Here is a 23,828-nt window from a genome sequence, read left to right on the forward strand (position 1 = left end):
GTCCGACTTCTTAACCACTTTGCTACCATTGCCACCATGCTACATGATTACTGCATCCAAAGTAATCAAGCCAATTCCTTTCTCTTTCTTATGTAGCACAATGTAATTAGTGTTATGCCTATCTGTTCGTTTCAGTATACATGTCACTGAACTACAATGTGGATTTTGAGGACTTTACCTCAGAAAAATGTTTCACTATGCAAACCTAAAACAAGACTTATTTTTTATAGGAGGCTCTTAAAGAAAAACTTACATTTTGCAAATTTGAGCTTGAGCAAGTCAAATTCTAGATAATGTTCAACACCACTTATTTACATCATATTGTACTTCTAAAAATAATGTTAAATAAATTAGCATTACATTTTCAATGCCAACTTTATCACATTAACTATTATGTCTTTTCATTATCAGCATTAATACTTTTTTCTTTTTTTTTACAAAGTATCTCTGGATGTCACCATCAATATTCATATCTGCACTAGCACTTAATGGCTCTTGTGATGGATAATAACTCGCTCTCATCCTCTTGTATCTGAAATACTCAAACTAGTCTTTTGTCCTTATTTCATAATAGGTTATAATTTTATTACTTTTCATTAAAAAAAAAGTGTTTCCAAACTGTCACTTCAATAATAATCTTTCAATTGTATTATAACTGTATTCATACGGATGCAGGTAAAGTTTGAGTACAAGGTGCAATTTCGAGTGAATAGTGCAGGAAATGATGCATTACAAGCAACTAGAAGCCAAAACTAATGCTGAGCCTGAATGAAATTGCCCTGTGCAACTGATCTATTCTCAATTCCTTGAATTTGACAGATGCTATAAATATTCACTGCTGTAAAGTCTTTAACGTCTATAGATTTCTTTTTTCCAGAGTTGGTCAGGCTGTTTATTGTATTTAATGTGTGCTGTCTAGTTCGCCCATAATATCCTGTGCACTATGTTGCACTAGTTCTTGTCCATTTGCATACACTGCAGGATAGTAGTTAACTCTCATTTTATATGATGTACTGAAAAAAGAGGCAATGCATTTTGCTTTACTGTATATATGGATGTCACGACAGTCAATCCCCTTTGTATTTCAATGAAGTTATTTCCTTAATGTGAGCTTATTAGTCAGCCATTCACCTTTGCTGCATAAGCCAGTGATTATAAAGGTGTATTTCCTGGCGTACAGAGAAGTTCATATGTGTGATTTGATCCCTGTATTTCATTTGCAGACAGACCTCTGCATCACTAAATAAACCAGCCTAAATTTCTCCTGCCACTCCTGCTCACTGTCTTGCTCCAACAGAGCCGATATGAAAGGGCTGCAGTTGTCACGCTTCCAAATAACACCTTCTGACTGACTATTGTGCATTCTATCAAAACCAAAAGCCTAGTAACATCTTTCAAGCGAAATCTTCTTAAAATAAATAGTAGACAAAAACGGATTTATACACCAACGTGCAGCTCAAGCACCAGGCAAGAAGAGAATCCTTTTTTCTCTATAAATTAAACTGGCAGCTCTGTTGACAGAAAAAAAAGCCCAGCACACCCTGAGAAAGTGACATATTTTATCTTGTATAACATCTGTAGTTTTATGGAAGACAAAACAAAAAGCGGAGATGCAGTGATGCTCTAAAAAGAATGGTTTCCTCAGAAAGTGGTTTAAGTGTAATATCCAATAGCTATAGTGAAACTGATATATATGTATGTTGTTGTAGGAGTGAAACACACGGGGTCTGGACTTGCCTACGGCTCAATGAAACTGAAGTGGTTAATACACTGATTTTCCACCGTTTCTATTTGAACCTGATAAGGCCCTGGGATTTAAGCACCATCATACTGTGCTATGTCTTTGAAATAGCCTACACTCATAAAACCTTCATGCCATCCGTCTTTTCCTTTTAAACGAAATGCGAAAGACAGCGTACGCAAATGCGTGGGTCTTCACGAGCCCTTTCACCCCCTACTTTCCTCCAGAGGTTTAGCCTGCTTCTTCTGAGCACCTGGATTAAAGATGGTCCCTCTCTCCAGGACAACATTGCCCAACATAATCAATCATTCATGTCCTGACAGTGCCGACAGTTGTGGTGCAGGTAATGTCTCCTACACAGCAGGTCGTCAAGGAAACAGTCATGGTTATGACATAGGACATAAGCAGCGATGCATCAACTATACAAATCAGGGCCAGTATATTAGGGTGGACTGGTACAAATAATAGTTGGCCCAACAGTGGTAGTGGCCCCAGCTAATCCAGGTCTCCCCTAAACTAACATTGACAAAATTTGAAAAAATCGAATTCAAACAAAAACTAAACTGTGATAACTAAAACATTGCTGTATTTCAACTTTAAACACTCTAAATCTTTTTTTTTTTGATCAAATAAGTTCATAAACAAAATTAAATCCTAAATCAACTACAAAATCAGATTAGAAATATTGATATTTTAACACTTATGTAAGGCATAACACACAATAAGGAGTTGTTAAAGGCAATATAAGGCTGTGGCAATAAACAATTGCAAAGTTATTTGTTATTCTTGCACAAAACATCCTGATTTTTAACTGTTTAAGAGATAAATTTGCTGCCATGCAATGTTCACAAAATGGTTTGTTCGTATCATCATTTCTAGCAGCTGTAAACACTTTTTCACTCAATAGCCCTATCTTTACTAATATTTTAGTACTGACTACACTTTTTTAATTAAGTTAAAGTAAAGAGGTTTAAGCTCTGACATGTACTTAAGTAAAAAGTAACCATTACTACTACCTGTTTTAGTGTCACGCTGGTAACTGGACCTCACATCATATTCAAACTGTGTTACCTAATAAATGTATCCAGACTGAACATCCATACAATTGAACTCTCTCTCAGTCATGTTTAGTTCACTGACTCTCTCTGTCTCATCCACGTTAGCCATTCGTCTTGTTGCCTCCTGCCTTACTTGTTGTTAGCTTTGTAGGCTAATCTACGTCTGTGGTGCGTAAAAGCCAGGAAATGATAAAGCAGTGGTTGAAAAAGCCACGCAATGACAAGAAATAAAAAACTGCGTTTTATCTCCTGGTTTCACCTGCTACTGCATTTACACTTGGATTGTTCAGCTGGTTAGGGATATTTGTTAAAATCTATTCACATTGCTCAGGAGAATGTGTACTTTTAATCAACCAGCCAGTCATGTTGCAGCAGTGCAATGCCGAAATTTATCAGTCAAGAGTTTCTGGAAATGTTCACATTATACATCAAAATGGGGGGAAAAATGGATCTCAGTGACTTTGATTGTGGCTTTCTTGTTAGTGCCTGACAGACTAGTCTGAGCATTTTAGGAAATGATCAGTAAGTCAAATAATCACCTTTTTTTACACCTGAGGTGAACAGAAAAGAGTCAATCATATGCCAACATTCTGTACCTTGAAGCAGACTACGTCAACCAAGAACAGGAAAAATATACATATACTGTATTTTGTTAATAATTTAATTTACAATTTACAGTGCTATACTGTATAAACTAGACAGTATATATGTACAGTATGTGGCAACTGGCGCATGCACGAGCGCTGGTTCGCAAATGGAGGCGGACACGCTCTGTATTAAACCGATAAGAGAGACAATAGATAAAATTGGGCTTTGACACGCCAAAAACACAGAAACATCTGTGCTTTAACACCAAGACAACTGAACTCTGACAACTGCTGGCAAGAGTAAGACAATTAAGGCAACATAAATTAAAATGCAACATGAAAAAGTCAATATTTTTACAATTTTGTCGTATCACTATCATCATTGTAAGATTGTCGAACCATCATAACGCACTGACTACCTGTACTTGAAGCACTTGGCCTAATTAGGATCTGGATAAGGGCGTCTGCCAAATACCATAAATGTAAATGTAAATATGTATACATAGGGAACAAAGTAAAAAAAAACACAGTCCCACCTCCTCACACTGCCTGTGCTCTTATTAATAAATCAATAAATGTTTTGAGGAAGAAGTTAAACACTTTCCCCCTTCACATGCTGTCTTCATATTTACCAAATAGAATGAATATTAAAATGAATTTGCAATATTTCAGATACAGTAACTCAAAGTCTGATTAATTCAGCAGCACACGATTTAAAATGTGCCATAAGAAGCACGAGGCAGACATGCATTTGTTTTCTCTGTGAACTCATGCTGCATGTCAAAACCACTCGGAGAGCTGTGAGTGTCTGGACAGCCCTAATCTAGCAGATGGGAAACACATTCTTTTCTGAGTGGACATTTAGAAAGTAAGATGGATGTGCAGATTGAGTAGTTTGTGAAGAAAATCACCGCCATTCATGCTCCAATTTGGAGCTGAAATAGCATCCGTCTGAGATGGAGAGGCTTCCACGGCTTCGACACAGCATGCTGAACACCCTGACAAGCACAGCCCACTCTTTGATTATCTCATCACCAACACCGGGCTGTCTGCTATCATTCAAAACACTAAAGGAGTGTAAGCACAAATCAATGTGCTGCTGGCTACTTTGCTTAGTACTAGAAGATAATATAAAACTCTTTTTAAAACTGTATGCATGCTGTTGCCAGCGTGCCATGGTTTTCAGTGATTTGTGGATCACTGTGGAAGGTACTGTATATGTTAGTACATCTAAAAAATGAAGCCTACTCAATACATAATAACTTTGATATATATTAGTCAACGTGCAGCTTGTATAGCAGTATAGATTTACTGTCCTCTGAAAATTATTCAACATACAGCCATTATTGTCTAAATAACTGGCGAAAAAGTGAGTACACCCTAAGTGAATGTAAAAAATTTGTCCAAAGTAGGATAGTCAAGGATTAATATTTAGTGTGAGCACCAGTGTTATCCAGCACTGCCTTAATCCTCCTGGGCGTGAAATTCCCATTAGCTGCACAGGTTGTTGGTGGGATCCTCTTCTGCTGGATTTTAAACACGTGGCGCTTCTCTACCTTCCACTTAAGGATGCCCCACAGGTGCTCAATAGGGTTCAGGTCTGCAGACATACTTGGCCACTCAATCTCCATCACCTTTACCCTCAGCAAGTCAGTTTTTATCTTGGCGGTGTGTTTTGGGTCGTTTTCGTTTTGTAAAACTGCCATTTAGCCAATTTTCTAAAGGAAGGGTTCATCATGTTCTACCAGCAGCACTCATGCAGGCCCAGACCATGATGCTACCACCACAGAGACAAGACACAATTTTCTTGGTACTCCTCACCAGGGTGTCGCCACACATGCTGGACACCATCTGAGCCGAACAAGTTTATCTTAGTTTTATCAGAAAATGATTGTATTCAGCAAACCGTTTGCAAGCTTTTTGTGACCCAGCTTCAGAAGAGGCTCCCTTGTTGCAGTGTGCTGCATATGGTCTGAGCACTGACAAGCGGACCTTCTGCTTTTGCACCTGATGAACAGCATGAGGACTCAACTTCTTTGATCGACCCTTGCAAGGCCTGTTTTGAGTGGAACCAGTCCTGGAAAACCTCTGTATGACCCTGGCCACTGTACTGTAACTCAGTTTTAGAGGGTTACCGAACTTTTTAAAGCCAGGTCATCTTTGTGAGCAACAAATCTAATTCTCAAATCCTCAGAAAGTCTTTGCCATGAGGTGCCATGTTGAACATCCAGTGGTCAATATAAGAGAACTGTTCTCAAAGCAACAGATTTTGGTGCTGACAGCAGACAAAAACATTAACATGATGAATTGGACATGTGGCTTTGCATTGTTAAACGACGTTCAGCCGTTATGACTTTTTGTCATTTTTGTTGTTTATTTTGACAATAATAGCCGTATGTTGTTATTTTCGAGTACAGTAAATTTGTACTGCTATACAAGCTGCACATTGACTACTCTAAAATATATATCCAAATTTAATTTCTACAGTATTGAAGATATACTGAAATTATTGCTGAAAGCTTGTACTCTGTATATACATAACAACAATAATATATATACAGCCATAATGTTATAGCAATTTAATGAATCTAATTTTCTCTTAATAACGGCACCTGTTAGTGGGTGGGATATATTTGGCAGTGAACTAACTTTTTGTCCTAAAAGTTGAAAAAAAGGAAGGATTTGACAAATTGTGTTTGCTAGACGACTGCGTCAGATCATCTCTAAAACTGCAGGTCTTGTGTGGGGCTCCCGGTCTTCAGTGGTCAGCATATATATATATATACATTTATATAAAGATATTGTTAATAGGGTTAAGCTTAATGATAACAGGAACTAAGTTGTACCACATATGTAGCAGTTATAATGTTTAAAAACATGATACATTAATAACAATAACAAATTTGGTATAAAAGAAAAGAAACACTTCAGAACATGCTGGGAAAACAATTAATTACAAGTTGACAACATGATCATTATAATCTCATCATTGATTATTGCCCTATAACAGCATGCCTCCTTTTTATTTCTTTCTTATCTGTACTATGAGTGCCAGGTTTTCACAGAATGGACAAATGCTGCCTATTTTATTTTTAATCCTGCAAGTAAGTGGTAGCTCAGTGGTTAAAGTGTTGGACGTCTGATTGGAAGGTCGTGGGTTCAAATCCCAGCACCACCAAGCTGCCATTGCCAGGCCCTTTGGGCAAGGCCCTTAGCCCTGAACTGCTCAGTTGTATAAATGAGATAAGTCTGAATAAGTGTGTTTGCCAAATGCCTTAAATGTAACTGAAATGCCAGAGATATCACAGGATTCGTTGGATTTTCATAATAATACTGCAGTCTGTGGCATCCACTGTTATTCACTGATTGTTAAAAACTAAACCAAGCCTAACAAAGTGGCACCTCATTTCTCATGAAACTGCCCACTGGAACCTCTATTAAAAGGACACTGCATGCATTGTATAGAATGCCCCGTCCTTAAAAAATAAATAAAATCACAGTGATCTTCTGTGCCAAAGCTGTGACTGAAGGCCTGGGAGTCACAGAGCATAAATGCAAAATGACAGCTGAAAAAATAAAGGCTCAGCTGGGCTCGCTGACTGTGCTTGATCTGACCTCTCTTTCTCCTTCTCATAACAGATCGTGTTATGTTTTGTCTCCAAAGCACAGAAAATAGGAGGAAAATAGGAGTTCTTATATTCTTTTAAGACCCTTTATTGTTTGGAGACATGATTGCATTATGGGTGGAGGGAGACAGTCATTAACTGGATTTTTAAAGGATTGTTGAATTGACTTGTCATCCAAGTGACATACAGTATTTTGTAAATTAGAAAATGCTTTCAAGGAACTAAAATGAGATAAACATACCTCATGGATATCCAACATCTGGTTATTTCGGCAAGAAAATAAATGAGAAATATAATCCCATTTCCTGCATTTCTATAAGGCATTAATGGGACATATGACAATGTGAACATAATTGCCTCATGAACTCCCCTGTGTGTACACTGCTTATGCAGATTATATTAATTAGATTATAACAAATACTGACTTTAAAGTTTATTTATTAATAGCTTAAAAGAACTAGTATGTAAAAAATGTATATGAAGAGTATAGTATGCTTCACTATATGTTTAAGATTTTGCTTTGATTCTTTATTTATTATATTACTTTAAACATATTTGCTTTATTGGAAAAAATGGGTCCTGTAGAAATACAGGGTGTAGAAAGAAGTGAGATGAAAACTCTTAATGATGTACCGTAGATGATTAGGCATCATCTTTAACAACATTAATCTGAAATTGTTCCACAATTGTGTAGTAGTTTTTTTCACAGATTGGTGAACTTTTGCTAATCTTTACTTCTGAGAGAATCTGCCTTTCTAAAATATTCTTTTTATAACTAATTATATTACTGATCTATTGCCATTTAACCTAATTAGCTGAATTTTTTTTCCTCCAGCTGTTTCTTTTTAGTTTTTTGTTGGCCTGTTTTTTCAAGACATGTTGTGACCATCAAATTCAAAATGACCATATATTTATCTTTAAGATTGAACATTTCCTCAGGTTAAATATTAGATTTTTCTGTGTTGTTACCAATTTATGAGTGTAAGAGATTATTAAGTTGTTGTGTGATCAACTCATTATTAATCAAAACCATAACTTGATTGTTAATAAAAATCATTAGCAATGTACATTGTATTTTTATTTAAAATATCTATTATATTCACTATATGGACAAAATCATTGGGGCACCTGACTTTTCCAGTCAAATTATTACAAAATATTTGTTGGAGTTACACAATTGTATAGGATGTCTTGCTGGCCTTTTATTTGAAACTCTACCAAGTTACTCAAATAGTAAAATGTTTGTGCTAAGCTTTGTGCTTTTATATACTGTATATAAATTAATGCTGCAAATCACAGTACTAATTAAAAAGTTAATGAGATCACCAGGAAACACTATCAATATTACCAGTACCCTTACATATGGTTAATAAATACAAGCACATCGTAATGCAGTAACATCAGCTGAATATGTATTGCATTTTGTCAACTAAAAATACAAACCTGAAAGAATGGAATCATTTTCAGTGTGTAAATTCGCTCTAACAGTTATATTTACATAACTGCAGGTGTTCTTTTTTTTTAGTTTTTGGTTGTACCTACCTACAATATTTGCTAACTAATTAACCTGGTTTTATTTCTACAAAAACATAACCCAGCTTGTAGCTTATTTGAAACCACCATGACTCTGAACAGGATGCAGTCAATACATTTTGCCCACTTGCCGGCTCTGATTGCTCACTTGTGTGACTTTTTTGTTGCACCCTGTAGGATCCCAGTCATGAATTACACCCCTAGTCTTAACAAGATCTCCCATGAACTTTTCTAAGCTTGCTAAAAAATATTCACCTCCTGTTCATATCTCCATTTAGAAGACAGTGCACATCTGTTCAATCAGAAGAACAGGTTTGCCTTTGGATACATTTCTAATAATTAGTGAACATCATTATAAAGGACTAACCTTTTCTTTAAATTAAAATGTTTATACAACTAAGTACTATTAATTATCTTGACTTTTTATTTGTATCTACTATTTAATATTATTAGGTTTTTTTGTGAGCAGTCATTTTTTACCCAAAAATTCAGCTTCACAGATGATCCTGCACCATTTGAAACAAACTGACTATGCGCAAATAATTCAAAGGCTATGCTAATGACCCCATAATTCATAGGAAATTTCTGCCTGATGACGAGACCTTCGGCTCACTGGTCTACAGCCTTGGTACCAAATGACCCTGCTCAACAAAACATGCAGCTCTTCAAGGGCACAAACCATCATGACGGCATATGGACCTGGCATCTGCATCTCAGTCTTTCTGGCACCCCTCCTCCTCCCCTTTGGCCTTCAGCCTGGCCAGGGTGAATGAGCAAATGCTTATCTAACTATAGTAAATATGGAGACAGTACATTGCTATTTGCTTTCATTTTTCTGTCACTTCTCAGAGCAGCGGAGCAGCATTTTTGCTGAGCTGACTGGTTTGCCGCAAACCCGGATCTGCTCCTTAAAACATACACGCACATGTCAAATTGAAAGCGGGAACGGGCGAGAGAACTGGCGATGAGTATGTCAGGGCACACTCAGCACCTCTGGCAAGGTCAAAATAATATGATTATTTTATTGGACAGGCTAGTGGCACAAAGTCATTGGGGAGTAAAGGCACATAAAGCATGCAAACATCCAAGGAGAATGTAAGCCCAAATATTTCACTCCATTCTTGTTAAATCAACATGGCAGGAAAAGTTGATGCTGCATTAGTTTTTTCACATAAAATCCACTCTATCAGTTACAGATGATTTTTGTGCTGCTGTACTTTTGGGAATCATAGTACTGATTCAACAGAAAATACGATTGCAATTTTATTTCTGAACATATACTGTACTATACTGATCAGCCACAACAGAAAAACCATTGACAGATGTGAAAAGCACTGACTCATTCCTTACAGTGGCACCTGCCAAAAGGTGGTATATTTTAGGCAGCAAGTAAACAGTCAGTTTTTGAAGTTAATGTATCAGATGCTGAAAAAACAAGATTAAAACTAGACTAGACGACTGGGTCAGAAAATGTATAAAATGTGGGAGTGTCCCAGGTATGCATTTGTTAGTACTTACCAGTGACAGGGTCATGGCTGCACAAGGCTTAATGATCCATGTGGGGAACAAAGGCTGGCCCATCTTGTCCAACATCACAGAACAGCTATTTTTAGCAGAAATTGCTGAATAGGTATATATACATAGATGGTCCCCGAGTTACGATGGTTCGACTTACGTTTTGTTTGATCTTACAATGAAAAGAGCGGTACAACAAAATTGTAAAAATAGACAAAATTTCATGAAACAGGCACAGGCAGCAGCGTACGATGTTTGATACATCGGACGTGCAGCTGAGATGAGCGTATCTCTCCTCTGTGAGATGCCCCACTCTCGCTAGCGGTCGAGGCAGTAAAGTTGTCTTTTTTCCGGTTTCAAGCGGTTTCAAACTGCAATTTTAGTGATAAAAGCATGTTTTTTACTAAAATGTTTTTCACTTTCATACTTGGCACCAGTCTCCTGCTGGTAGTGAAAAAAAGAAGAGGAAAGCCATTAGTTTGGAGCAGAAAATGAAAATTATAAATCAGGCTGTCACAGTTATAGCACCATCTTCGACGTTTGATATTTCTGACTTACGATGGGGTCATCGTACCGTATCTCCATCGTAAGTAGAAGACTACCTGTATGTATGTATGTATGTATGTATATATATATATATATATATATATATATATATATATATATATATATATATATATATATATATATATATCACAGGTATCACAGGACATTCCTCTGTCTCTGTAGTGTTGTGCTAAGTCATATTCTCGTAGCAGCAGTTGTGCTAAGGGAACAAACTTGAGAAACAGAAGAAATCAATCATAATATCGGTTATGTCGCCGAACCCTAATATCTCGAGCACAAGGGGGGGCAAATTTGCCACTTAACGTCGGTTATGTCAGGAATCCCCCTGCCACGCCCCTTCGGCATGCATTCTCATTTCTTCTCCCGTGCGTGCCCCATCCACACGGAGCTCGTGCCATTCATGCTGATCACACACACCTGACTCTCATTCACTCACTCATCCCATCTTCTATTTAAGCCCCTCACCTCCACACACTCGCGGTCCGTTGTTGTTTGTGCATGATCGTATGTGTTGGTTCATGTCGGTCTGTGTAATCGAGTATACGTATCCCGCTACGTACCCTTCTTCTCGAACTCTGCATTCTCTCAACGGCACCCCGGATTACCCCGATCCTGCTGTTTTCCATGTTCACGCTGTCTGCACCCCGTTTATCCGTTGCTGCCCAGCGCTGCGCTTTCCATAGCGCGGATCCGTGGATTCTCTACACAAACTGTCTCTGCTTTCACAGAACTTCGTGGACCGCGCTCCCGGAGCGCACCACTGGATATTACTGCTTTACTACAAGTATTGGTGGATTATCTCCTGAGTATTCTCAATAAACTTTGTTTGCGTTTTCTTCGGCTTCCACCTCCTTATCCGCATTACAGGTTATCTCGATCCGCATGACCAATCAAACAAATCGCGGCAACGCTGTTGTGTAAAAAACCTCCAAAAACATGTGCATGCACACTCTCATTTATTAACGCACATCATGTACATCATGTACATCATGTGAAATTTCAAGCATTTCGTTAATATATTGCCGCCATATTGGTTTTCGTTTATCTCGATCATCGGTTATCTTGCCGCTTTTTGCGTCCCCCAGGCCGGCGTCATAACCGGGTTCCATGGTCTGTCTGTCTGTCTGTCTGTCTGTCTGTCTGTCTGTCTGTCTGTCTGTCTATCTATCTATCTATCTATCTATCTATCTATCTATCTATCTATCTATCTATCTTTCTATCTACAGATGTAAATATGTTAAAAAACGATGCATCAAGATACAAATGCCAACTTATATACAGTGTGTATATATATATATATATATATATATATATATATATATATATATATATATATATATATATATATATATATAGAGAGAGAGAGAGAGAGAGAGAGAGAGAGAGAGAGAGAGAGAGAGAGAGAGAGAGAGAAAATTAGCCCCATTAAATGCATTTTCTAAATGCGAGATACATTTTACCATAATGAATTAAAAAGGAGGCTGTTCACCATAGTGTAAACTGTTCAAATCACTGAACAGAAACCTGCAATTGGGCTAACAGGTCTTTTAGCCATCAGTTTGATTAATGAATCAGTTAACGGGGGAATAAGAAAAGTTGGACAGTTTTAGATGCTGTGAAGAAATATTACACAATCTTTCAACTCCTAAAGAAATAACAAGTTCGATCCATTTAACCTTTTAATCCTGGCCTTAACATACCATTGAATCCAATATGTACTCTAGAAAAAGCTGTTTATGTGTCTTATTATGCTAACTGCTGACTGCATTTGATGCTTCACATTTACACACTTCCCAATGACTCAATTATGCAATGCTTTATCTGTACCAGACTCCTTATGTCAAGAAAAGCTGAAGGAGCAAAGCACTGATCTGGAAGCTTAAATCCATCAACCACAATAAATCACAAAGTACATTTACAGTTAATGGCACAGATGTGTGAATCTGATGGCACTGCACACTCAGCAGCATCACCCCTAAAACCTGTAACAGCAATCAATAACATGAAATGATGAATACAAGGTATATGAGGAAGTGATGTATTGATTCATTCATTCCTTAAAAAAGAATCATCCTGTCCAAAATGCTCAAAGTAATGTACGATCTTAGACAGATTATACTTCCAACAAAGTAAATTATTACAGCAATTATTAAGATCACACTTGTTAAATAGTGCCACATGTTTACCACAGAATTACGTAATTTACGTAATTGTTTTCAATTAACCCAACACATCCAAGAGGAAACCTTAACATTTTATTAGCAGGACATTTTCAGGCTTGAGCAAACATTTGACAGACAGATCTATTGATGGACTGTCCTGTTCTTTTAAAACTAAATAGAAATGTAGACGGGCTGGAAATGTAGAATAGAAATGTAGAAGGGCTCTTCGAGGGAAATTTTATGCTACCATTTCCAACAACATCCTATAAAATTGCAGTTGTGGACAGTAATGAATTAAATGTAATTAGTTTCTCTACTTTAGTAGCATTTTTCGAGAATCTGCACTTTCAAGCCACTCGCGGCTTCTCGTGAACTATTTTTCGCGAGTTCGCGGGTTCTAATTCGGTTACAAATAGAAAGTCGTGAACTGTCGAGGTCGTGAGTGTCAAGGTCGCGAGTATCGTGATTCCACTGTTATTCCATTCGGGGAGATTTTTACTTTAACCGCACTACATTTCAAAGTCAAATATTAGACTTTTTACTTAACTACATTTTGCGAAATCAGTCGTTCCTTTTTATTTCCGAGTGGATAAAAACGTAACTGGTCAAGCACGCAGCAAGCCACTTGTTTTAAGTGCCGTTTAGTGGCATCTATTTAGCACAAACAAACAGTTCAGCTGCAGTTCAACAGCAAGCAGAACATTTTGAGAATAATACTGTAAATGAAGGAAGAAACTCCTGACCTGAAAAGAAGGTTTTGGGGTTATGACAATTTTAATAGATATCAATCAGTGTTTGAATAAATAATTCTATTAATAGATTGTGCTAAATGTAACATTAGAGTCTTTTCACATAAACTGAATGGATTAAGCAAGAATCTTGTGACAAAAATGATAATAGGTCATTATGACCATATTAAATCATAGTACTCTGGATATTTAAGGCAAATCCATTTGTACTTTTTTCTCAAGTGAAAGTTTAAAGAGGGAATTTTTACCTTTACTGGATTCATATTTAACCAAGTGTGTGTGTTAGAAAATAAATATTTATTTATTTATTTATGGGTTTAACAAGACTGGTCTCAATTGGAATAATTTGTATAAAATGCACGCTATTAGTGAATCTGCATAAATGCTGCACTTTAATATTTTTTATTATTAGTTGTGTCAAGTGAATGAATGGGAACAAATACAATGGAAATAAAGACAAAATGTACAGAAACCATGAGCAAGGCCTGAAATTTGGAAAAAGGTTATAAAACTGACCAATAATAAAACCATGGAGAGACAAACAAGAGACAAGGTTTGCAGCAAACTGTGAGCGTATATACAAATGAATTGCTAAACTACACATCATGAATGTGTCTGAGGTGCACATTTGACATGGTTTCATAAGGTGCATTGGCTTATGGGAAATTTAGTTTGTGCATATATTTCTGACAGACCCTCCCCCTCTGATGCACGGCTCCCAAAGCGCAAAAGTTCCTTCTAGGAGTTGGAAGTTGGGCAGTGGGCAGGAGGGGTTGGTGCATCTCCTGGGCAGCCAGCACCGCTATCTCCTGCTCTGTAGGCTGCCATTAAGCTCAGGAGGGAATGAAAACTATAAGGGGGAGCCACACTTTCCGGAAGGCCATGGGGGAACAACATTTGTGAAGCCAGATGAAGAGCAAGACTCTCTATGAGTCGAGAGCATAGATTGATGTTTTCAACAAGGCAAAAGAGGAGAGGGATGTCACAGCAAAACAAGGAGGTAGAGTGTCCTAAGTAGAGCAAAATGGCACAGCATCGTTCATAGCTGAGCAAGATGTCGGACTGATGTCCTCAGGCGAGCATGAGACATTGAAAGGTGTGAGGTGAAGCCAGGAAGTATAGTGACATCTAAAACATAGATAGCATACAAAGAGTTGATCATGACAAGGTGCCCTCAGCTTTGTTAGGAGAAATAGTGACATCCTCAGCAGGAAAGGAATGCTGAGCCACATCCTCAGAGCAGGAAGGAATGGTGGCATGGTGGCCTCCTCAGCAGAACAGGAAGGCTAAGCAACATTCTCTTTGGAGCAGGGTGGCATGGTGAAATCCTAAACAGGATAGAAATGCTAAGCAGTGTTCTCAGAGCAATTTGGCATGGTGACGTCCTTAGAAGGACAGGGAAGCTGAGTGACGTTCTTAGAGATGGGCAGCAGGGCAACATCCTCAGCAGGATTAGAAATGCACAAAGCAGAGGGACAGCATGATTTGCAAAGTAAGTGGGTTCATATGCCAGCCAGGATCTGAGCCTCTTTCCCATATACCTCCTTGAGGTGCTGCTCGATGTCCTGCCATGGCAGGAGCCGGTTCAAGAGTCCATCAAGCATGTTAAGCTGCTTTTGGCTCTCACTGAGCTGCTACTCTTGCTCATGTATGGAGTCTAAACAGATTTTTCACTGCATCCATATTATCTGTCATGTAATTAAGAGTGATGTGGACACAAGTGTGCAAACAAAACAAACAAAAGACAAAATACACAAAGTTGCAAAAAACAAAACCTAAATTGTGGAACAAGGGTACAAATCTAAGCAGAACTGAGCAGAAACCATGAAGAGGCTAACAAGAGATAATATTAAACCTATTAGTTATTCCTAGAACACAAATTAAGTTTAATTGTTTATTAATTAAGAGCACTCAAAAAAAAAATAATTAAAAAACGACATTCTGCAAATGCACAAGATACAAATGGCATTTTTTTGCTACAGTGTACATCTCTCATTTGGTTAAAGCCCCAGCTTTTGCGTCTTTTCTGGGTTAATTTCCTGACACTCCAGATTAACCCAGACATGAATAAGTGATCAGCCGTCCCCTCACCTCCTCTGCTGCATTCTCAGCAGCTGCTCTTGTCTACACACATCAGCAAATTTCACATTCCTCAGTACACTCGAAACTGTACCTTTCCGTTGCCACTAGGGTGGCACCCTTGTCTTATGTATTTTGTAAGCTATATAATCTTCCATAATTACTTTTTGGAGTAAAGCTTTAAAAGGTACTCACTATGCACACTAATGGTGAATGAAGGATACCACATATCACAAGAAAAGATGAGTGCAGAGTAGTACGCTTTTCTTAAGAATGTATATAAAAAGTGCCTGAAGTAATTGTAAAGGCTACAACCCAGACCATGAAGAGTAAATACAGAGATCAGTAGTTTCTCAACAAAAAGATTTACATCACCAGGGGCGATTTTAGTAATTGTAGCAATCGTAATAGTGGTAGCAGTAATAGTAAAAGAAGTAGAAATTGTAACAGTATTAGCAAAAGGTTTACTACTAATAGAAGTCTGAAGTCTGTCCTGCACTGTATTGTATTGTCTGTTTGCACTGTATTTTGTCTTTAACTGTTTGCACTACTGTAGGTTGCTCAATGCACTTTATGTGGATAGGACAACTTATTTGAATCCTTAGCTCTGTGTTCTGTTATGTAGCTCGATGTTGTTTTCTGTAGCACCAGGGTTCTGGCTTTGTAGAATTCAAGAGGTATATTTATATTAAGTTTGTAATCATGCGTACCAGTGTAGATTTATTTATTGCTAGAGATTCAAGGCACTTTGATACGTCGCTCTGGATAAGGGCGTCTCCTAAATGCCACAAATGTAAATTGGGAAATGTTGTCTAATTTTACTGTGTACTGCAACAGCTATAAAATATAAGGTTAAAATGACAATAAAAGCTTCTTGACTTCACTTGAACTCTAGCACTTCTACTACTAGAGTTCAAGTCAAGTAGTAGTAGTAGTAGTAGTAGTAGCAGTGGTGGTACTAATAATACTAATAGCAACTAATAACTAGTAGTAACATATAGAGCAATTGTAGTAGCAGCTGTAGAAGTAGCAGCAATAGTCTTAAAAATTAGTAAAAGTACTTGTAGGAGCCATATTAACAGTATTTCTAACGGAAGTATTCATTACATAATAACAGTAATAGTAGAGTAGCAGTAATAGTAGCAATATTAAAAGAGGTAACAGTTGTAATAGTAGAGTCAGCTGTAATACAAGCAGAATTAGCAACAGTCATAGTAATAGCAGTGCTATTAACAGTAGAGGTACTTGTAATAGTCCTATAATAATCGATTAGCAGTAATAGCAGCACTAGTTCTAGCATCAGTAATAACAGTAGTAGCAGCAGGAGCGACAGTCACAGAAGTAGTAGTTGTAGTGGTAATAGTAGAAGCAATAGTTGTATCAGCAGTATTAGTTATAATAGAAGTAATAATAGAGTTGAAGTAATAGTTGTAATAGTTGTAGCAGCAGTAATAACGTTAGTAGGAGCAGCAGCGACAGTCACAGAAATAGTAGTTGTAGTGGTAATAGTAAAAGTAATAGTAGGTGCACCACTAGTACTAGCAAATAGCAATAGTAGTTAGTAGTAGTCTGTAGTAGTAGCCATAGTACTAGCAGCAGTAATAGCTATTGTAGCAATAGAAGAAGTAACGGTAGCACTACTTGTAGTAGCAGCAGTATTAGTTATAATTGCAGTAATAGTAGAACAGCAGTAATAGTAGCACTAGTAAAAGTAGCGATACTGATTGTAATACTAATAGCAGCAGTAATAATATCAGCAGCAGCCAATAGTAGATGTAATACAGTATTAGCAGCAATAGTAGTAGCAGTAAATGCAATGGTAGTAGCAGAAGTGAAAGTAATAGTTAGTAGTCAACAGCAGCAGTAATAGTAGGACTAGTAGTAGTAATAGTAGTACCAGTAGAAGCAACAGTATTCGGTATAATAGCCAGAGATAGCAAAAGGACACACCTCCTTTCCTCAAGTAGAAGTATAAATACTTGTTCAACAAGACTAAAAGTTTTAAAGTTGAAGTATTGACAACACTATTTCACACAAGTTAAGAAGTATGGGCTCTGACAAGTACCTATAGATGCTGTACATTTGGTCACACTGGAACCTGGACCTTACATCATATTAGTACATTAATACAAAATAGTTTCAAATGCTGTTACCTAATAAACATTCCCAGGCTTAACAACCACCATAAGAACACAAGCAGAGAAAAGATGATGGTGATCAGGAATGTCCAAATCCTTCGGTCTCAAAAACATAAGCCATACTACTTGTTGCCTTCCGCCTTGCTTGTTGTTAGCGTCATTGGCTAGCCTAGGTGTGAGCCAGGAAATGATACACCAGTGGCAGGTTGAAATCCCTATGCAATGACAAGCAATAAATTGGCCTGAAAATTGCAAGCATTGAGAAGAAAAAAATATTGATCATGTCACCAAAGATAATAAAACTAAAGTAACCATCCTGGTCTGGAAATGTAAGACGCAGACAGTACAGACATCTGTGTAAAAAATGTAATGAGTTCACTAAAAAATAAATAGTGAAGTACATATACAGTACCAAAAAAATTTACTTAAGTACAGTAATGTACAAATAAAAAATAATAGTTGTAGTAGTACAAGTAAACACAGTAGTAGCAGTAAAAGTAACAGATCTTAGTCGCCAGTAGTCATAGCCATAGTAATAGCAATATTAGTAACTGTAGAAGTAATAGAAGAACTAAGAGTAGAACCAGCAGTATTAGTTATAAAAGCAGTGATAAAAGAGTAGCAGTATTAGTAGCACTAATAATAGCAGCAGTATTAGTTGTAATAGTAGTAGTTGTAGTAAAAGTAGAATAATAGTAGCAGGAATAATTGTAGTTGTAATAGCAATCCTAGTAGCAGTACTAAAAGGAATAGTTAGTAGTTGCAATACTAGTAGTAAGAGTATTAGTTTTAGGTGCAGTAATAGTAAAGTAACTGCAATAGTAGCATTAATAATAGCAGCAGTATTAGTTGTAATAGTAGTGGCAGTATTAATAATAGCAGCAGAAGCAGTGAAAGTAATAGTATTAGTTGTAGAAGTGATAGTTATAATATTAGTAGAACAGTAGCAGTATTAGTTTTAAAAGTAGTAATAATAGTGTTACAGAAATAGTAGGCCTAGTAATAGTAGCATTATTAGTTAGCACTTCCCGTGGGCTCACCACCTGCAGGAGGGACCGTAAGCGACCCAAATTACGGATAAGCGGGAGAAAATGAATGAATGAATGAATATTAGTTAGCAGTTGTAGCATCAGCTGTTGTAGTAATAGAAGTAGTAGGTGTAGAAGTAATAGAAGCCCCAATAGTAGTGGCATTAATAGCAATGGTAATAGCAGCAGTGAAAGTAATAGTAGTTATCAGTAGTAAATGTAGCCACAGTAATAGCAGCAGCAATGGTACTTGTAGTAACAATAACAGTATTAATAGTAGTAGAATCAGCAGTAATCATTATAATTAGCTGTATATAATAGTTGAAGGAATAGTAGTTGTAGTAATTGCAATTTTAGTAGCAGCAGTGATAGTAATAGTTAGTGATTGCAATAGTAGTAACAGTAGCAGTATAAGTTTCATAGCAGTAATAGTAGAGTAACAGCAATAATAATAATAGTAGTATTACTAATGTTAATATAGCATTTATAGCAGCAGCAGCAGCAGTGTAATAGTAGAATTTGTAGTAGTAATAGCAGCAGTAATAGTAGTGACAGTAACAGCAATAGTAGCAGCAGCATTAAAAAGTAAAAGTGGTCATCAGTTCTAAATGTTGCCACAGCAATATTAGCAGTAAATGTACTCGTAGAAGTAATAGCATCACTAGTAGTACAGTAGTAATAGTAGTAGCAGCAAAAGGAGAAGCAGAAGTATTGGTTAAATGCAGCAATAGTAGCAGCAGTAGTAATAGTAATAGATAGTAGTTGTCAGTAGCAGTAGTAGCCACTGTAATAGTAACAGTAATAGTTATTGTAGAGGTAATAGTAGTAATAGCAGCAGGACTAGTAATAGTAATAACAGCAGTAAAAATAACAGTAGTTGCAGCAGTAAAACTGATTCTGGTAGTTGTTGTAGTATTAATAATAGAAATTATACTAGCAATGGTAGTAGTAGTTACAGTAGTGGCAGTATTTATAGCAGTACGCACTAGCAATAAGTAGCATTAGTAACAATAGCAGGACTAGATGTACAGTGATAGTAGTAGCAGCAGCAGTGATAGTAATAGTAGTAATTGTAGTGGTTAAAATTATGGTAATTGTAGAAGTAATAGTAGCAATAGTAGTTATATTTGTAGCAGTAACAGCAAATGTAGTCATTATAGCAGTAATGGTAAAAGTAGTAATAGAAGCAGTGATAGTAATTGTAAAAGAAATAGTACTAGCAGTATCAGTACTTGTAGTAGTAGCAGCAGTATTAGTAATAATAGCAGTAATAGTAGTAATAGTAATAGTAGCAGCAGTAATAATTATTGTATAAGTTGTAATAGTAGCAGTACTTGTACTAGTAGAAGTATTAGTAAAAGTGGTAGTTATCTTAGTGTCTGTATCTTTGCATTGATCTTTTAGAAGTTGCAGTTCAGCAGTCAGCAAGTTGAGCATCATGCAGCTGTTACATGAACTCTATAAAGAGGACGCAGTCACACGCGTTCACGGCGTTGCCCGTTACCTGGATACACGACGAGCGCGAGCAGCCACGCCGCAAGCACGCAGCCCACCGGGGTGAACATTCTCTAAACTGTCCCTGACGGTGATGCTTCTGATCTTCTTGCTTTTCTTCTTGCACTCAGAAGCTCCGATTGCTCCCGACGCTCTTACAGTGCGATCACTACACAACTGGCGCGTGTTTGTGAGGAGCGCATTGGGGAAAGAGTGGAGCCCGATTTGAAATCCAGCGCAACTTGCGGCAGCGCGGTGACTGAGTGCCCATTGATTATTTCCACGGGAGAGGAGCGAGCCCAAGCCCCGCCCTCTGTTAGTTCTCATTGGCTGAAATGGCTGTCATTTACAGGTACCATGCCAGGAGATGAATCTATAGCAGCCAGGGCAATAAAACAACTGACCACAAGCTCAATAAAGCATGCTATTTGTATGTACACACACACACACACACACACACACACACACACACACACACACACACACACACACACATACACACACACAAGAAATATGTCCCAGTAATGTAGTGTGTGTGTGTGTGTGTGTGTGTGTGTGTGTGTGTGTGTGTGTGTGTGTGTGTGTGTATACCTCCACACACAACACCTGAATGGAACTGGGCTTGTGTGTGGAGGTTTACACACACACACACACACACACACACACACACACACACACACACACACACACACACACACACACACAGGAAATGAAATATGTCCCCATAATGTTGTGTGTGTGTGTGTGTGTGTGTGTGTGTGTGTGTGTGTGTGTGTGTGTGTGTGTGTGTGTGTGTGTGTGTGTGTGTAAACCTCCACACACAAGCCTAGGTCCATTCAGGTGTTGGTAAATAGACTGGATGCTTGCCAGGACATTGCTGTCACATTGTTGTGACGGGCATCATTGTGAGCCACAAAGCTGCAAGGTGACCTTGTGACTCAGAATGTGACGCAGAATTTCTCAAGCACGTCTTTCAGGCTAAGGAAACGTGAACATTCGTCGTTTTCCCCCAGTACATGTCTCGTTTACTATATGTTGAGGAATGTGGTTATTATTATTGATTAATTTGTTTGTTTGTCAATTTTACGAGGACCTTACACCTGTTTCTCTAACACACATTCCCATGGTGTTTGTGAAAAGACTCTAGGATTGATATGATGTGAGTTAGAAGTATACGTGACATCCTGTCTGGGCTAACACATCTCTAGTTTTCAGTGTCTTAATTACCAAAGAAGGAGTAAGTTTAACTAAGGTTTTGTTCGATGTATAAATAATAATAATAATATAAATAAAAAATTTTTTTGTTTCCTGCATTAAACTGAAAAAAAAACGTTTTATGCCACATGGTGTTCTTGTGTGTTTTTTTCCCCTGATAACAGCCGGACACCATGGGCGTTGTAGATCGCATCGGAGACCTCTGGAAGAAGTAAATTTAGTTTGGGCATGATGGAATCTAAATTTATTCATCTAATTATTTATTTGTCTGCTTGTTTGTTTGTTTGCTTAAACGGTTAGGAATGCTTACCTAAATTAAAACAATCAAGTATTTGAAGACAAATAAGCTATGAACTAGGAAACATGATAACATTGAATGTAAATGTTGTAGCCAAGTATTTTACACTGGCATTTTTGAGGCTTATGCTTACAGGCCAGGTGCAATACTTATAATCGATCATGATATTGATATTGTATATCACTTTTTTGAGACATCCGTGGTAATAAAGAAAGTATAAAAATAAAGGAAAGTATAAATTCAACACAGGTGTGGCATTATTATTTTTGCTGACCCCAGTAATGTAATTATAAATTATGGCACAAGAACATGTCATGATGCCTTTGTGAAGAGGTTCTTTAAGCTTCTATTGGTGGTTAAAAAAAATGGAAGAAAAAAAAAGTGTTTAGCTTTATGTAGTGGTTTAACTTTTTTGGAAAGATCCCTCTGTTATAGGAATTGTTGTTATAGGAGATGTTTTGAACCTTTTCCTGGGGAACAAAAGAGTTCTTAACATAAAACCATTTTATCCCAGAATGTAATATGAAAATATTATGATACTGAAAATGTCAGAAGACATTTGATTTCACACACGAAACTATTTGTGTGTTAGGAAAATTGTTATCTTAGGAACTTAGGAAGAGAATTACTTTATTTGTGAAGATTTTGTTGATACATAGGAAACATGATAAAGCTATATTAACCAAAAAGGAGGATGCTTACTGCTTGATGATTGAGTCTGTAAATTGTTCATGAAGAAGGAGTCATGCCTCAGTACTGAATACATCAGTAAAAAAAAAAAAAAATATTTAAACATATATTCATTTTGTTAAATTAGATGATTTGTAGGAGTCTGGACTTTTCAACATTCAGGTTACCAGCTAATGTCCAAATCCTCACTTAACAGGTGACTTTTTGAACAACCTTGGACTTGATTTATTCCATTTTTAACATGCTCCTCTTTTTCTTTTTCTTTTTCTTTTTTTTGCCAGGTAGGAAATAGATACTTTCCTGAAAAAATGGTCTGTTCTCTCAGGGGTAATACTTGAGTCAGGGATTGTTTAAATTGCTGGATTACTCAGTGCTAAGGGCCTTTAATGGCCAGCAATATAATTTCATTCCAAAAAAGGAGAACTTAAATATGCTTTGCAACTAAATAGAACTTTGGGATTAGAAATAAATGATTCTATGAAATTTTCACCAGAGATCCTAACCCACAATAATACATCTATGTCTTGTGGTGTAAACCCCATGCATTGTGGATTTTCTGCTCTTTCTATAACACCTTATTTGGTTCATCTGGAAATTTATTTTCAGACCACTACAGAAACTGCAAATGTGTGGTTTAGATTAGGTGCCATGGACTACTATATGCAGCTAAACATTTTTTGATCTACGCTATATATACAAAAAGTATGTTTTTTTTTTTTTCCCAAACTGTTCCATAAACTTACAGGTGGAAGTTAAATGTCTTTGGATGTGGTAGCATAAAATATACTTTTAACTTGATCTAGGAAAACCCAAACCTGTTCCAGCATGAAAATGCCCCTGTCCACACAGCAAGCTTCATGAAGATCTGATTTACACGAGTAGGAGTGAAAGATCTTAAGTGGACTGCAGTAGAGCTCTTAAACACCTTTGGTATGAATTGGAATGCTGGTTGCACCCTAGGCCTCCTTACGCCTCACCTTATATCAGCACCTGCCTTTACTAATGCCCTGTGACTGAATGAGCACAAATCTTCACAAGCACCTTCCATAATCTAGTGAAAGATCTTCCCAGAAGAGTGGAGGTTATTATAACAGCAAGCAGGGACTAAAAGTCAAAAAGTCAATCTATCTATCCATCTATCCATCCATCTATCTATCCATCTATCCATCTATCAAGTTGTGGATTTAGCAAAAACGTAAATGAGTCTTCAAAGTTCAAAGAAATGGGCTTAGGAAACTGGTAATGTCATAATCAGTACTTTTGGGACACAGCATCTGTAGTCTAGCTCAGAAACATGATTGATATTCATGAAACTAATATACGGCAAGGACATATTCTTAGGACTTTA

The 23,828-nt window shown here is 37.2% G+C and overlaps 1 protein-coding gene across 1 annotated transcript in view; it reads right to left on the bottom strand.

Annotated features, from left to right (window-relative positions):
• opcml (opioid binding protein/cell adhesion molecule-like) overlaps window positions 1–20,543 on the bottom strand; it is a 242,807-nt gene extending 222,264 nt beyond the window's left edge. The window contains exon 1 of the mRNA XM_083567659.1: window positions 20,288–20,543. Coding sequence (XP_083423785.1) covers window positions 20,288–20,348 — 61 coding nt within the window. The 5' untranslated portion in view covers window positions 20,349–20,543. The remainder of the gene's footprint in view (window positions 1–20,287) is intronic.
• Between the last annotated feature and the right edge of the window lie 3,285 nt (window positions 20,544–23,828).

The sequence above is a fragment of the Silurus aristotelis genome, assembly GCF_946808225.1.
Source record: "Silurus aristotelis genome assembly, chromosome: 18".
In the NCBI taxonomy this organism is placed as follows: Eukaryota; Metazoa; Chordata; class Actinopteri; order Siluriformes; family Siluridae; genus Silurus; species Silurus aristotelis.